Here is a 17,212-nt window from a genome sequence, read left to right as displayed (position 1 = left end):
AGTGCACCGAGGACGTCGTCCCCACAGTGACTGTATGTACTTACCCCAACCAGAAGCAATGGATTACAGGCAACATTCACACTGAGCTAAAGGGTAGAGCTGCCGCTTTCAAGGAGCAGGACTCTAACCCGGGAGCTTATAAGAAATCCCGCTGTGCCCTCTGACGAACCACCAAACAGGTAAAGCGCCAATACAGGACTAAGATCGAATCGTACTACACCGGCTCCGATGCTCGTTCGATGTAGCAGGGCTTGCAAACTATTACAGACTACAAAAGGAAGCACAGCAGAGAGCTGCCCAGTGACACAAGCCTACCAGACAAGCTAAATAACTTCTATGCTCACTTCAAGGGCAAGTAACACTGAAACATGCATGAGAACATCAGCTGTTCCGGACGACTGTGTGATCACACTCTCCGCAGCCGATGTGCGTAAAACCTTTAAACAGGTCAACATTCACAAGGCCACTGGGCCAGACGGGCACTCCGAGCATGTGCTGACCAACTGGCAAGTGTCTTCACTGACAATTTCAAACTCTTCCTGTCTAAGTCTGTAATACCAACATGCTTCAAGCAGACCACCATAGTCCCTGTGCCCAAGAACACTAAGGTAACCTGCCTAAATGACTACCGACCCGTAGCACTCACATCTGTAGCCATGAAATGCTTTGAAAGGCTGGTCATGGCTCACATGTACACCATTATCCCAGAAACCCTAGACCCACTCCAATTTGCATACCGCACCACAGATGATGCAATCTCTATTGCACTCCACACTGCCCTTTCACACCTGGACAAAAGAAACACCGATGTGAGAATGCTATTTATTGACTACAGCTCAGCGTTCAACACCATAGTGCTCTCAAAGCTCATCACTGAGCTAAGGACCCTGGGACTATACTCCTCCCTCTGCAACTGGATCCTGGACTTCCTGATGGGCTGCCCCCTGATGGTAAGGGTAGGTAACAACACATCTGCCACACTGATCCTCAACACGTGGGCCCCTCAGGGGTGTGTGCTCAGTCCCCTCCTGTACTCCTTGTTCACTCATGACTGCACAGCCAGGCACGACTCCAACACCATCATTAAGTACACCATCATTAAGTTTGCTGATGACACCAGTGGTAGGCCTGATCACCTACAACGATGAGACAGCCTATAGAGAGGAGGTCAGAGACCCGACCGAGTGGTGCAAGGACAACAACCTCTCCCTCAGACAAAGGAGTTGATTGTGGACTACAGGAAAAGGAGGACTGAGCACACATTCCTTAACATTGACGGGGCTGTAGTGGAGCAGGTTGAGAGCTTCAAGTTCCTTGGCTTGCACGTCACCATCAATCTAACATGGTCCAAGTACACCAAGATAGTCATGAAGAGGGCACGACAAAACCTATTCCCCCTCAGGGGACTGAAAAGACTTGGCATGGGTTCTCCGATTCTCAAAGGGTTTTACAGCTGGTATGGCAACTGCTCGGCCTCTGACCGCAAGGCACTACAAAGGGTAGTGCGTACAGCCCAGTACATCACTGGGGCCAAGCTTCCTGCCATCCAGGACCTCTATACCAGGCGGTGTCAGAGGAAGGCCCTAAAAATTGACTAAGACTCCAGCCACCCTAGTCATAGACTGTTCTCTCTGCTACCGCACGGCAAGCGGTACCGGAGCACCAAGTCTAGGTCCAAGAGGCTTCTGAACAGCTTCTACCCCAAGTCATAAGACTCCTGAACATCTAATCAAATGGTAACTCGGACTATTTGCATTGCCCCCCCCCCCCACCCCTTCTACTCTGCTGCTACTCTCTTATTATCTATGCATAGTCACTTTAACTCTACCTACATGTACATATTACCTCGACACTGGTGCCCCCGCACACGACACCAGTACTCCCTGTATATACTGTAGCCTCAACTTTTTCACTCCGGACGCTTTATCTGGACACGATTCGTCAGGACCTCCAACAGCCGAAGCTAAGTAGTAACATTAACATGATGCCTTCTAATTGCAGCCGCTGTGCTCGCCTTACGGCGAGGATAGCTGTACTGCAAGCCCAGCTTCAGACGCAATCGTTAGGCAAGGGTAATTTTAGTGTAGGAAAGGATGAAACAGCGTCTGTGCCACCAGTAAGTACAGATAGTAGTATAAATCCCCTGGCACAGTCCCCGCAGCCGGACAATTTTCTCACGGTTTCTGGAAGGAAATGCTGTAGGAACGCTCAACCGGTGTCGCTCATTCAGCCGACAGAAACTTTCAACCGGTTTTCCCCATTAAGCAGCGGGTCGGTGTCAGAGGCCGAGTCTTCTCTGGTCTCTACTCCTCCCGTTACGGGGTCTGAGACGCCGAAGCTTCCCACCATTAGCTCTGACAAATTGAAAACTCTAGTCATTGGCGACTCCATTACCCGCAGTATTAGACTTAAAGCGAATCATCCAGCGATCATACACTGTTTACCCGGGGGCAGGGCTACCGACGTTAAGGCTAATCTAAAGATGGTGCTGGCTAAAGCTAAAACTGGCGAGTGTAGAGAGTATAGAGATATTGTTATCCACGTCGGCACCAACGATGTTAGGATGAAACAGTCAGAGATCCCCAAGCGCAACATAGCTTCTGAGTGCATATCAGCTAGAAAGATGTGTCGGCATCGAGTAATTGTCTCTGGCCCCCTCCCAGTTAGGGGGAGTGATGAGCTCTACAGCAGAGTCTCACAACTCAATCGCTGGTTGAAAACTGTTTTCTGCCCCTCCCAAAAGATAGAATTTGTAGATAATTGGCCCTCTTTCTGGGACTCACCCACAAACAGGACCAAGCCTGACCTGCTGAGGAGTGACAGACTCCATCCTAGCTGGAGGGGTGCTCTCATCTTATCTACCAACATAGACAGGGCTCTAACTCCTCTAGCTCCACAATGAAATAGGGTGCAGGCCGGGCAGCAGGCTATTAGCCAGCCTGCCAGCATAGTGGAGTCTGCCACTAGCATAGTCAGTGTAGTCAGCTCAGCTATCACCATTGAGACCGTGTCTGTGCCTCGACCTAGGTTGGGCAAAACTAAACATGGCGGTGTTCGCCTTAGCAATCTCACTAGGATAAAGACCACCTCCATTCCTGTCATTAGTGAAAGAGATCATGATACCTCACTTCTCAAAATAGGGCTACTTAATGTTAGATCCCTTACTTCAAAGGCAATTATAGTCAATGAACTAATCACTGATCATAATCTTGATGTGATTGGCCTGACTGAAACATGGCTTAAGCCTGATGAATTTACTGTGTTAAATGAGGCCTCACCTCCTGGTTACACTAGTGACCATATCCCCGTGCATCCCGCAAAGGCGGAGGTGTTGCTAACATTTACGATAGCAAATTTCAATTTACAAAAAAAAAAAAATGACGTTTTCGTCTTTTGAGCTTCTAGTCATGAAATCTATGCAGCCTACTCAATCACTTTTTATAGCTACTGTTTACAGGCCTCCTGGGCCATATACAGCATTTCTCACTGAGTTCCCTGAATTCCTATCGGACCTTGTAGTCATTGCAGATAATATTCTAATCTTTGGTGACTTTAATATTCACATGGAAAAGTCCACAGACCCACTCCAAAAGGCTTTCGGAGCCATCATCGACTCAGTGGGTTTTGTCCAACATGTCTCTGGACCCACTCACTGTCACAGTCATACGCTGGACCTAGTTTTGTCCCATGGAATAAATGTTGTGGATCTTAATGTTTTTCCTCATAATCCTGGACTATCGGACCACCATTTTATTACGTTTGCAATTGCAACAAATAATCTGCTCAGACCCCAACCAAGGAACATCAAAAGTCGTGCTATAAATTCACAGACAACACAAAGATTCCTTGATGCCCTTCCAGACTCCCTCTGCCTACCCAAGGACGCCAGAGGACAAAAATCTGTTAACCACCTAACTGAGTATCTCAATTTAACCTTGCGCAATACCCTAGATGCAGTTGCACCCCTAAAAACTAAAAAAATGTCTCATAAGAAACTAGCTCCCTGGTACACAGAAAATACCCGAGCTCTGAAGCAAGCTTCCAGAAAATTGGAACGGAAATGGCGCCACACCAAACTGGAAGTCTTCCGACTAGCTTGGAAGGACGGTACCGTGCAGTACCGAAGAGCCCTTACTGCTGCTCGATCATCCTATTTTTCCAACTTAATTGAGGAAAATAAGAACAATCCGAAATTCCTTTTGATACTGTCGCAAAGCTAACTAAAAAGCAGCATTCCCCAAGAGAGGATGACTTTCACTTTAGCAGTGATAAATTCATGAACTTCTTTGAGGAAAAGATTATGATTATTAGAAAGCAAATTACGGACTCCTCTTTAAACCTGCGTATTCCTCCAAACCTCAGTTGTCCTGAGTCTGCACAACTCTGCCAGGACCTAGGATCAAGAGAGACGCTCAAGTCTTTTAGTACTATATCTCTTGACACAATGATGAAAATAATCATGGCCTCTAAACCTTCAAGCTGCATACTGGACCCTATTCCAACTAAACTACTGAAAGAGCTGCTTCCTGTGCTTGGCCCTCCTATGTTGAACATAATAAACGGCTCTCTATCCACTGGATGTGTACCAAACTCACTAAAAGTGGCAGTAATAAAGCCTCTCTTGAAAAAGCCAAACCTTGACCCAGAAAATATAAAAAACTATATTGAATCTTCCATTCCTCTCAAAAATTTTAGAGAAGGCTGTTGCGCAGCAACTCACTGCCTTCCTGAAGACAAACAATGTATACGAAATGCTTCAGTCTGGTTTTAGACCCCATCATAGCACTGAGACGGCACTTGTGAAGGTGGTAAATGACATTTTAATGGCAACGGACCGAGGCTCTGCATCTGTCCTCGTGCTCCTAGACCTTAGTGCTGCTTTTGATACCATCGATCACCACATTCTTTTGGAGAGATTGGAAACCCAAATTGGTCTACACGGACATGTTCTGGCCTGGTTTAGATCTTATCTGTCGGAAAGATATCAGTTTGTCTCTGTGAATGGTTTGTCCTCTGACAAATCAACTGTAAATTTCGGTGTTCCTCAAGGTTCTGTTTTAGGACCACTATTGTTTTCACTATATATTTTACCTCTTGGGGATGTTATTCGAAAACATAATGTAAACTTTCACTGCTATGCGGATGACACACAGCTGTACATTTCAATGAAACATGGTGAAGCCCCAAAATTGCCCTCGCTAGAAGCATGTGTTTCAGACATAAGGAAGTGGATGGCTGCAAACTTTCTACTATTAAACTCGGACAAAACAGAGATGCTTGTTCTAGGTCCCAAGAAACAAAGAGATCTTCTGTTGAATCTGACAATTAATCTTAATGGTTGTACAGTCGTCTCAAATAAAACTGTGAAGGACCTCGGCGTTACTCTGGACCCTGATCTCTCTTTTTGAAGAACATATCAAGACCATTTCGAGGACAGCTTTTTTCCATCTACGTAACATTGCAAAAATCAGAAACTTTCTGTCCAAAAATGATGCAGAAAAATTAATCCATGCGTTTGTCACTTCTAGGTTAGACTACTGCAATGCTCTATTTTCCGGCTACCCGGATAAAGCACTAAATAAACTTCAGTTAGTGCTGAATACGGCTGCTAGAATCCTGACTAGAACCAAAAAATTTGATCATATTACTCCAGTGCTAGCCTCTCTACACTGGCTTCCTGTCAAAGCAAGGGCCGATTTCAAGGTTTTACTGCTAACCTACAAAGCATTACATGGGCTTGCTCCTACCTATCTCTCTGATTTGGTCCTGCCGTACATACCTACACGTACGCTACGGTCACAAGACGCAGGCCTCCTAATTGTCCCTAGAATTTCTAAGCAAACAGCTGGAGGCAGGGCTTTCTCCTATAGAGCTCCATTTTTATGGAACGGTCTGCCTACCCATGTCAGAGACGCAAACTCGGTCTCAACCTTTAAGTCTTTACTGAAGACTCATCTCTTCAGTGGGTCATATGATTGAGTGTAGTCTGGCCCAGGAGTGGGAAGGTGAACGGAAAGGCTCTGGAGCAACGAACCGCCCTTGCTGTCTCTGCCTGGCCGATTCCCCTCTTTCCACTGGGATTCTCTGCCTCTACCCTGTTACGGGGCTGAGTCACTGGCTTACTGGGGCTCTCTCATGCCGTCCCTGGGGGGGTGCGTCACCTGGGTGGGTTGATTCACTGTTGTGGTCGGCCTGTCTGGGTTGGCGCCCCCCTTGGGTTGTGCCGTGGCGGAGATCTTTGTGGGCTATACTCGGCCTTGTCTCAGGATGGTAAGTTGGTGGTTGAAGATATCCCTCTAGTGGTGTGGGGGCTGTGCTTTGGCAAAGTGGGTGGGGTTATATCCTTCCTGTTTGGCCCTGTCCGGGGGTGTCCTCGGATGGGGCCACAGTGTCTCCTGACCCCTCCTGTCTCAGCCTCCAGTATTTATGCTGCATTAGTTTATGTGTCGGGGGGCTAGGGTCAGTTTGTTATATCTGGAGTACTTCTCCTGTCCTATTCGGTGTCCTGTGTGAATCTAAGTGTGCGTTCTCTAATTATCTCCTTCTCTCTTTCTTTCTCTCTCTCGGAGGACCTGAGCCCTAGGACCATGCCCCAGGACTACCTGACATGATGACTCCTTGCTGTCCCCAGTCCACCTGGCCATGCTGCTGCTCCAGTTTCAACTGTTCTGCCTTATTATTATTATTCGACCATGCTGGTCATTTATGAACATTTGAACATCTTGGTCATGTTCTGTTATAATCTCTACCCGGCACAGCCAGAAGAGGACTGGCCACCCCACATAGCCTGGTTCCTCTCTAGGTTTCTTCCTAGGTTTTGGCCTTTCTAGGGAGTTTTTCCTAGCCACCGTGCTTTTACACCTGCATTGTTTGCTGTTTGGGGTTTTAGGCTGGGTTTCTGTACAGCACTTTGAGATATCAGCTGATGTACGAAGGGCTATATAAATAAATTTGATTTGATTTGATTTAGCCCAGCTATTGTTATTTACTGCTGTTCTTTAAATATTTGTGATTCTTCTTACTTTTTTTGTTGATATTTTCTTAAAACTGCATTGTTGGTTAAGGGCTTGTAATAAGCATTTCACTGTAAGATCAACACCCGCTATACTCGGTGCATGTGAAAAAATCTGATTTGATCAACTGTCAAAACCAGCCAGACACCTAGGTTGCGTTCATTAGGGCACGCAATGGAAAACTGTTTAAAAGATTTTGGAATGGAAAACAAAATGTGATCATTCCTGTTAGTCCGTCCCCATTTTAGTCTGTTTTCCTCTGTTGGGAAGAGCACCCAGATGTAAATTAAGTTAAGATTACCTCAAAGTTAAAGGTTTCCTCAAACTGAGGGTCGCTGGTCTTCTTTTTCACCTTTGTTTTCTTCTGGTCAGACCTAAAGGAGACAGAAGAGTCAGAAATATACTCAAACCTTTCTCATGGGGGGTCTATGTGAAAGAATAATGGATATAATGCCTAAGATGTTGACACATTGCATTAGCTATGTGGGTTCAATTGAAGTGAGCTCATAATCATGTTCCACTGCAGAGGATTGTAGTCTAGTCTGGTCTTACCTGGCAGGCCCAACGAGCGAGACAGTGGCATACGGGTCACAGTTCTGTCCACTGATCAGAGGCAAGCCCTGGCATTCTATTATCCTGGGGGAGACAAAAGCAACAGGAGAAAACACTAATAAAACCATAGAATACACTAAACTTTGACAGGATTGACCTTAGTGTTTCTCATATCAATATTACAGTGTTCTGGCAATCGGACCTACCACTCACAATGTGCTACATAGATGAAATATGCCACAAAAACTGTAAACATGCACATTATTTAGTCTTTGTAAGGAAAGGTTTCAACTTCATCTCCAACACCACCCCAACATGTGAAAATTGCACATTTCTATGTTTTGTAGTAAAAAAGAAAATCTTTCTCCAAGTTTCCAAAGCATCATGCGATTTTTAACCAATTATGAGCTGGCATTGCCTACTAAATGGTCTAATAATGGTTGATGATGTCATTGGAAATACTTAGCTTCCTCTATTTTTAACTTCAAAACGTAGAAACGTGCCATTTTCACATATAATGATGTTGGGGATGATGAATATGAAGTGGAAGATTATCCCTATCGTTTCCTGTTTAATGTAAGGCTATTACATTTTTATCAAATGTATGACAACTGACAAAACAAATCTTCATTGGAGGGTAGCAGCACAATCTAAATGCTATTAAATGTTTGATTTAGGATAATGTTTTACAGGTTTGTCATTCAAACATTTTTATTTTATTTTTTAAAATCTTAATTGTTGAATATATTTTACATGTGATAGAGGGCCAGAGATTACCGTACACACACCTGTGACAATCTGAAGTACCCAAAAAAGCCACTAAATGTAATTTTATAAAATTCCCCACCAAAACGTGAAAAAGTTACCAAATTCTGTTTACTGGTAAACTTAGAAAGTTTACAGTAAGTCTTCCCTTTGTAACACTAGGGAGGACACACACTGGTACACTGTCGTTGTCTGTGTCACACACACACACACGGCTTTGGTGACATTCTTACAGCATACATCACAGACATCTGTAGCTGTTCATTAGTCCCATGGCTGAGTGAGTGGTTAGGGAAAATCTTCATGACAGCCTATGGCTTTAGACAAACCATGCCTACACTTCCTACCTTCTCAGTCAGTTGGCAGATTTTGATCATTTAACTAGGCAAATCAGTTAAGAACAAATTCTTATTTACAATGGACGGCCTACCCCGGCCAAACTCTGATGACGGTGGGCCAATTGTGCGCCGACCTATGGGACTCCCAATCACGGCCGGTTGTGATACAGCCTGGAATCGAACCTTGGTCTGTAGGGACACCTCAAGCAGATGCAGTGCCCTAGACCACTGCGCCACTCGGGTGCCCCACGTTGACAGAGATATATGGTATGTCTTTCTACGACATAGGGAGCCAAAAGTAGTCCAGAATGTGGGAAATATTCCCATGGACACGATCAGTATGTATTTGGTACATACTACAGTAGTTGCTATTCATTATAGTACAGAGATGCAACAGTTTATCTACCATAGATTTTCAAAGAGGACACAAGATATAACTTGTTACATCTTTTTTTTTTTAAGCAAACTGAAGCTACTACAGTACAACAGTGATGCTAAATATAAACATATATTTCACAATTATAAACTGGGTGGTTCGAGCCCTGAATGCTGATTGGCTGATAGCCGTGGTATACCAGACCGTATACCATGGGTATGACAAAACATTTATTTTTACTGCTCTAATAACCAGTTTATAAGGCAACTCAGGGGTTGGTGGTATATGGCCAATATATATCACAGCCAAGCGCTCCGCATTGCATCGCGCATAAGAACAGCCCTCAGCCGTGGTGTTGGCCATACACCATACCACCGCGGGCCATATTGCTTAAATAAACTCACACAGAAACATATATTTAAGTCTGAGGGGTGGGGCTTATTGGGCATTACTAACAGCCAGCCAGAGGGTTGAGGGAGAGTTCAACACGTAGTCTGGCCAAAACTTGAACCAAACCACAGCAAAGAAATGATTTGACCATAAAGGAGTCAGAGAAGAACCCCCCCCCCCCCACACAATTTCCTTAAACATTTAATTTCCCCCCTTTTTTACAGCAACAAACATGGATACATTTCCAATGCCTTTTCAGATTGTAACATCCTTTTCAAGTTGCATTTTCCCTGCATCTAACAAGATGACCAAAGTTGATCTGTCATGATTAGTTGATGTACTGTTTTCAGTTGAAAGGCAGAACATGGGCACCTTTGTTTGAGGAAGAAGGTGTCAATAACTTAATGGTTAGCATTAAACAGAGTTTTACCATTGTTTATGCAAAGGGGTGGGGGGGGGAGTGAATGTGTGGTTATATACAAATAAGGTGGCAGGAAGAGTGTTCCTGTATGCCTGGAGGGTAATGTTCCTGTATGTTCACACTGTACAGGCGCTCAACAGCAGCAGACCTGCTCACTTTATGCAGGGACCCAGAGGGTAACCACCCCCCTCTGCAGTGTGCTTGACTGTGTGCTCCTGGACGGCCCCCAGGTTCACTAAATGATTGTTATTAATTTGTTCATTCATTTGTTCATTCATTCACACTTTTGGTTGCACCCTGTACTGCTAATTTGCATTGCATCCTGTCTGGTGTTTGATCATGACATGTTTCTATGTTTTGTAGTTAAAAATATAGAGGAAGAAAAGTGTTTCCAATGACATCATCAACTATTATTAGACCACTTAGTAGGCAATGCCTGTTCATAATTGTATAAATTTTTTTATCTCATGATGCATTGGAAACATATCTTCCTCCTCTATCTTTTTTACTACAAAACATATGTGCAATTTTCACGTATGTTGATGTTGGGGTGGTGCTGGAGATGAAACACCAGACAGGATGCACATTTTGAAATATCCCTTCAAGTTATCCCTATCGTTTCCTATTTTTAAAGTAAGGCTAGTATACTTTTACAACATGTATCCAACAAGTATACAAAAAAAAAATCTTGATTGAGGGTAATAGCACATCCTAGGTCAGATTGCCAGAACAGCGCCTACGTAAACACCAGACAGGATGCAATGCAAATTAGCAGTACAGGATGCAACCAAAAGTGTGAATGAATTGGCTGATTTTGTTATTCATTTGTTAACTCAGAGAAGAGATAGGCAGGAAGTGTAGGCATGGTTTGTCTAGGCACAGGGCATCATTAAAAAAAGAAAAACTAACCTGTAAAACAATCCTAAATAAACCATAACCTTTAATAGCATTGGTGTTTAATGGGGGTTTCAGCATGAAATATCCTTTATAAATATATATACACACACACATTTTTCACCATGTCAATATGTATTTGTTTAGTCAATATTTTGCTGTCAAACTAGTGGCAGTATTGAAAAAAGTGAACAGCTGAAAGAGTTGCAGAGTTAATTGAAAATAGCCCCATTGTTGGTTAGATGCATCCTTCATTAATTTGGCCATTTTCTCTTGAAACATATGGTCTATCCAATAGAAACTCATGGGACACGTACACCTAGTGGACAAAACATTTTTTTATTTTTTATTTTTATTTTCCTAATATTGATGCCATTCCATTCGTGCCGTTCCAACCATTATTAGGTAGTGGTGACACACCAACGACGGCAGCGCGGCGGTTATGAGACACCAGCTGCTGCAACCATAGCGGTGGGAGCAGTGCTACAGCAGTTTCCTGTCGAGATGCCATCACTTCCTCCTCATTAACCTGCTTGCCGCGGTTTGAATGAGTGTAGCCAAGCAACAACAACATCCACTGACTAACGCACACACACAATGCAAGCACACAAAACCCTTGCGATGACAATCTCTTGGAAATACACAAACACACATGCAATGCCAAAGGGAGTGCTCAGGGACAGTGCTACAGTATGGATGCACAGTCAAACACCAACAGAGGAGACAAGTTGTTTGTGAGAGCGGTGTGTGTGTGTGTGTGTGTGGAGGGATGTTGAAAATGAACACAGCAGAGGTGAATTCGCGAGTAGGAGAAAACAGCTGCGGTAAGAGGAACTGAAGAGAGGGTAAACCATGGTTGGGTCTCTGGGCTCTGGCTCCTTAGAGCCTATTGATGCCTGACTGGGAGGCTTAATGGTGTTGGCCGATCTAGCCCAGCCACAAACAAAGGCTTAACGACAGCAAATAAGACTGCATAGAGAAAATCCACATGTTAATGTACTTGTGTTAAAGTCTTCCAATGCTTCTTAGGGTAACAGGTGCCCCTAACCACAGATCTAGGATCAGATTATACTACACACCCCACCCTAACCCATCAAGGGGAAGAAAACATTCTGACCCTGGATCAGTACTCACCGAACCAGTAGCTGCTGGCACATGGAGCCATTCTCTATGATCAGTTCATTCAGACGCATCTCCAGGTGGACCTTTCCCTGGGGGGAGAGAGATAAGAGACGTGACATGACATCAGAGCATTCTGAAAGTCAACAGGAACTACTTCAATATTTCTCCTATCAACATTGGTTGTATATGCCAGATCATGTACTCTCTGAACATACGTTTAGAATGTACTTTGAGGTTAGGTTACATTCATAGTGCAGCCTACTCTATGAAGGAGTTAAACGTTCATTCTAAAGTGGTGGATATGAGTAAGGCGGACTCCTCTAACCTCCCCAGTCTTTCTCTATGGTGGCTTCAGGTTTGTAGTGGCTGTGTGTGCATTAGGGAGTGTGATAAGCCACAGCTAGCTGTCATGTGAACCAACGCTCAAAGTCTTTATCAGGTCGGATGTGGTGAAGGCTGCTGCATTGCCTTCAGAAGTGTCAGAGGGAGGCAGAAAAAAAACAAATGCACGCTCTTCCTCTCCCCTCCGCAATACAGCATGAGTTGAGCTCAGACAGTGATTGTTGTCGCTTACGTTGTTGCTAATGGAAGATAAGCCTTGGTCGACATGGTGAGAACTACCCTGGCATGCCTGCTGGGCAGAGTTAATGTCCCTCGGTACGTGTTCATTAGACACCGAACGAAGGAAAATGGACTGAAACAGGGACAAACTACCTGGACTAAGAAGCACTAATGTTCTGCTGCAAAGCATTTTCTATTGCGTGGCCTAATGTAAGCGACCCAGCTCACTGCCACTCACCTTCAAAACGTGGCCTGTATTGTACTATCAGGTCCATGTACAAGTATCCACTTGGCACAGATATAGGAACAGATTATCCTCCCCAAGCTCTAACCTTAAGCACTTCTGAAAGGGCAACTTCAACATACTCCAATCTGTACCATCAAACAACTGCACAGAAGCAACCACTTCTAACTCACTCTGTTCTTCTCAGCCTATTGCCAACTGCACTCGCAGTTTCTGCATCAATTTCAACCCCTTTTTCAGAGAGAACACAAGCACACACTGCAGTCCATCACTGATGTAACAAGACTTGGAACACCTACTTCGGGGTGAGTCACTGTAGAAAACACTCCTCAGAATAGCCTAGACTAGGGCAATTCCACTACAATTGTTTTCACATATGACAACTTTGTGCAACATGACAGCGACAGGAGGCAACAACCTTGGGATTCTGCAGAGAGATAGAAAAATATTCTACAAGTCTTAAAGCCATATGAAAGGCCATGCATCTGCAGAGAGAGAGGGATAGAGGCAGAGGGAGAAAGAGAGAGCGTGGGAGGATACACTTCCTTAGACACTAAAAGGAGCCCTTTGAAAGGCGGGTTTGCGACAGTGGAGAGAAAAAAACTGCTGTGCGTTGTGAAATACCTAGAGAAGACGAGCACCGTGTTTACAGTGAGATGAGCGAGACTGGAACCAGAAACATTAGGTTCTACCCGTGTCCATCTCCCCCAGACAGCTCTGAATGGGGAGCTTGCAAACAAAATAGATTGTTTCAAATCAAATATGGCTGCTCTCTTCATAGAGGATTTAGCCTGGCTAACACTGTCCTTGTCTGGTGTTGCCCAACTGACACTATGCCCACAAACACACACATCCAACTCGGCTCGGTGTCCTTCTGTTCTTCTTGGACTCAAGCTGTGCCTCTAGTTGGGGAGGCAGCCCTGGTCAACTTCAGAGTGAGTCACTGTAGCAAATCACTCCTCAGAATAGCCCAGACTAGGGCACCACTAAACATGAAATGCTACAACTGTGGCGTGAAATAGGGTTAAATGGAACTGTCCTACACAGCCTACTGTGATTGTGTAACATGTCTGCGGGGATGGGTCAGTTCAGGATGCTGTGGCAGCAGGACACTGGGTTATTTCAGCCCGTTCTCCGCCAGATTTCAATATCCTAAACTCTGCTCATCACTCAAGAACAAAAAACACTCACCACCAGGTTAATGACACCATTATGTAACAGAGAGGTAAGAAGAACAACAATTGAATACACCTTGGAGAGCGGAAGTCCTCTTTTTTCCCAGTGTTTCTCCTTCCTTTGAGCCAGAAGTCCTGCCATCAGAAACAGCAGAGCTCCTGGTTCTTTCTCAATTTTCGAAAAAGCACATCCTCTCATTGCCTCATCACTGATCTGAAAGAATTGACCAGGTGAAAGCCAACCAATGAGCTTCCACCATATTGTTTTCACCTGTCAAGTATTTTCCAATCAGTGTAGATTAAAGGGGAGAAGACAAGGTGAGAAGAGATTTTTTTATCAATTGAGCTAGAGCCCCTGTGGATCAGCCCAGTTGCCAAGCCTCTCAGCTTAGAGAGAATACAACAAAAGGATGTGAGGAGGTGTCTGCTGCAGTTACACAGTTGGACCAAGCCAAATGTCTGACTGGTGACCAACTAGAATCAATACCATTGGACAGCCTTATGTTGGCTAAATGACCACATATAGGAACTAGCACTATGACTAGAAGGTGAACTTTACCCCCCCAGACCAACTGGGTACACATAAAGAGGTCTGAACACTGTCTGACTGACACCCACCTGGACTTCAGAGTTAGGGTCCACGGGCTGCAGGCCGAACCAGTGCTCCTTCCCACTGAATTTACACAGTTCCTCCTTCCGGATGGACACTTTCCCTGAAACCACACATGGACCGACAGACGTCAACATACTTGGAAATCCTCCAGCTGAAAGCATAGTGTACCTGTGTGTGTGTGTCAGTTCCTACTCACCGACAGGCAGATCCCTCTGAAAAACACCCTTGGCGAATACGTAGAAGGACAAACACTGAAATGGTCGTGGGATCTCAAAGTAGAAGTCCTCTCCGTAGAACGGGCTGGAAAACAACCACACAGGAAGTCGTTGAAGTGAAGAGTAAAACGCCATCTTTAGGCTACGTTCAGGGAACAGGCTGTCCTCTGTGGAAAGGGAACATTTACTGAAAACTTGGTTGGCTTTTCATTGGGAAGGGTTTATGACTGATTAGCCTGATCCCAGAACTGAGCCAAACAACTTATGTGACAAGGAGTTGGCAAGACAAAACAGATCTGGGACCAGGACACTATTTCAAGGGCCAGAAGACAACACACCGACGACAACACAAACCAAGGCCTTATCCACAGGCCGCCCTCCATCAGCAATCATTAAACAGCAGGTGCTAAATATAGCCTAGCTCTGTGGTGGCCAGGCCTCCTAGGACTGACTGACCAGCATACACGTGGTTTGGAAGAGCAGGCAGAGAGGGTGCCAAGCAGACGTACCATCCAGCTATGACCAGGGTCGCCGACAGGCGAGAATGTTTTGAAAAGGAGCTGGTGCAACTTAAACCTTGTACATCCCCCCCCCTTCCATTGGGTTAAGTGTCTCGCTCGCAGTCCTGAGCCCAATCTCAATTGCTTAAAAATCTATTATATTTTAATCTCCTCCCCATCACTTAGAAATAGTTGCTAGGTGAAAGCAATATGGGGAAAGCGCATCAGGCTTCACCTGGTCAGTTCTTTCAGATCAGTGCAATTAAGGAGGTGGCGAGGACAGATGTTTTTAGACAATTGAGAAAGAGCCCTTCTGAGCCTAACAGTCACGGTTATTAATATTTTTCAAGAAAATACAATTATGGTAATGTACCATAACTGCACATAGTTACTAGCCTGTTACATGGTTATTATGCTAAATTGTTACTTTGGTAGTTACTCTGGTATGAGGCATAATTTATGTAAAGAGAAGCCAGAGTGGCTGTTAACTACACCATTCTGCAGCCTTCTCAAAACAGTAGAAGCTAAGCAGGTTTAAGCGTTGCTAGCAGGTGTATGACAAACCAGTACGAAAACAGGACAACTGACAGACATTTGTTCCATTATCTTGATAAAGTCAAACAGTGCTAATAACGTTATGATCTGTTCAAGTACGGCTAGCTTCTATGTAATACTGCATGCACGGTTGGTGAAATGCCTTGCCTGTCACTTCCGCAGTGAGGGTTTGGCAACAGGCTGCAGACGCCCACGCATCCTTCAGTGCACATAATCACATGGATTTACGCACTTGTAGCCTCCACACACACACACACTCTCTCTCTCTCTCTCTCTCTCTCATTGTCCCGTTCCTTCCCTCTCAGACAGAAAACGGGTGTAAGCATTAGTCCAAACAAGAGTTTGTATTGGACAAATTCAGGTAGGTCCCTCCCCGTTTCGCCCAGTTCGCTTCCGTTTAAGAAACATTTTGCAACAGAATCGGCGTAATGAATACGCCCTAGAATCAACAAAACACATCCTAACGTTAAAGAAAAATTCCACTCAAAATCTTCTGGCATTTGCCAGCAATCAAAATGCTAAAATTGTCACAGATTGTCACAAAATGCATCATACTGTGCTTTCTGTATTTTGAAGGTTCTATATAGTTTGAGTGGCATTGTCCTTTGAACCCACATAAGTAGAGAGTAATATGGTACCGGTATAGCTGCTCCACTGCAATTGTTGTCACATATGACAATTTTGTGCAACGTGACAGTGGCAGGAGGCAACAACCTTGGGAATCTACAGAGAGAGATTCGTCAAGTCTTACAGCCATATGAAAGACCATACATATACAGAGAGAGGTAGAGAGAGGTAGAGAGAGAGAGAGATAGATAGAGGTAGAGAGAGGTAGGTAGAGAGAGAGGTAGAGAGAGAGAGAGAGAGAGAGAGAGTGGGAGGATACACTTCCTTAGACACTAAAAGGAGCCCTTTGAACGGCGGGTTTGCGACAGTGGAGAGAAAAAAGAAAAAAACTGCTGTGCGTTGTGAAATACCTAGAGAAGACGAGCACCATGTTTACAGTGAGATGAGCGAGACTGGAACCAGAAACATTAGGTTCTACCCGTGTCCATCTCCCCCAGATAGCTCTGAATGGGGAGCTTGTAAGCAGCATAGTTCGTTTCAAATCAAATATGTCTGCTCTCATCGTAGAGGATTTAGCCTAGCTAACACTGTCCTCGTCTGGTGTTGCCCAACTGACACTATGCCCACAAACATCCAACTCGGCAGGGTGTCCTTCTGTTCTTCCTGGACTCGAGAAGCGTATCTAGTTGGGGAGGCAGTCCTAGTCATCTCCAGGTTACAATAAACATTAAGGCTAAAGGGTTTCAATGGTGTTACATGACACCTCCACATCGATCATGAAGAACACATTTCAACATTAGGAGAGATGTTAAGGAAATCATACTGTTATTACCCTGCCTGATGACATTGACACAAAATGATCAATGAAAAACGATCTGGGCCCTGCAGGAAGAGGATGTTACACATCATAT

At 44.6% G+C, this 17,212-nt stretch overlaps 1 protein-coding gene across 1 annotated transcript in view; it reads right to left on the bottom strand.

Moving 5' to 3' along the window:
* The window catches only part of LOC115136912 (ras GTPase-activating protein 2-like), a 54,515-nt gene that overhangs the window by 33,432 nt on the left and 3,871 nt on the right, over nucleotides 1–17,212 (bottom strand). Inside the window, exons 3-7 of the mRNA XM_029672824.2 lie at nucleotides 14,661–14,764; nucleotides 14,470–14,564; nucleotides 11,884–11,960; nucleotides 7,566–7,649; nucleotides 7,315–7,387 (exon numbers count right to left, since the gene is read on the bottom strand). Of these exons, the coding sequence (XP_029528684.1) occupies nucleotides 7,315–7,387; nucleotides 7,566–7,649; nucleotides 11,884–11,960; nucleotides 14,470–14,564; nucleotides 14,661–14,764 (433 nt within the window). The remainder of the gene's footprint in view (nucleotides 1–7,314; nucleotides 7,388–7,565; nucleotides 7,650–11,883; nucleotides 11,961–14,469; nucleotides 14,565–14,660; nucleotides 14,765–17,212) is intronic.

This window comes from Oncorhynchus nerka, linkage group LG11, assembly GCF_034236695.1.
Source record: "Oncorhynchus nerka isolate Pitt River linkage group LG11, Oner_Uvic_2.0, whole genome shotgun sequence".
NCBI lineage: Eukaryota > Metazoa > Chordata > Actinopteri > Salmoniformes > Salmonidae > Oncorhynchus > Oncorhynchus nerka.
This window is presented reverse-complemented; position numbering and strand designations above follow the sequence as displayed.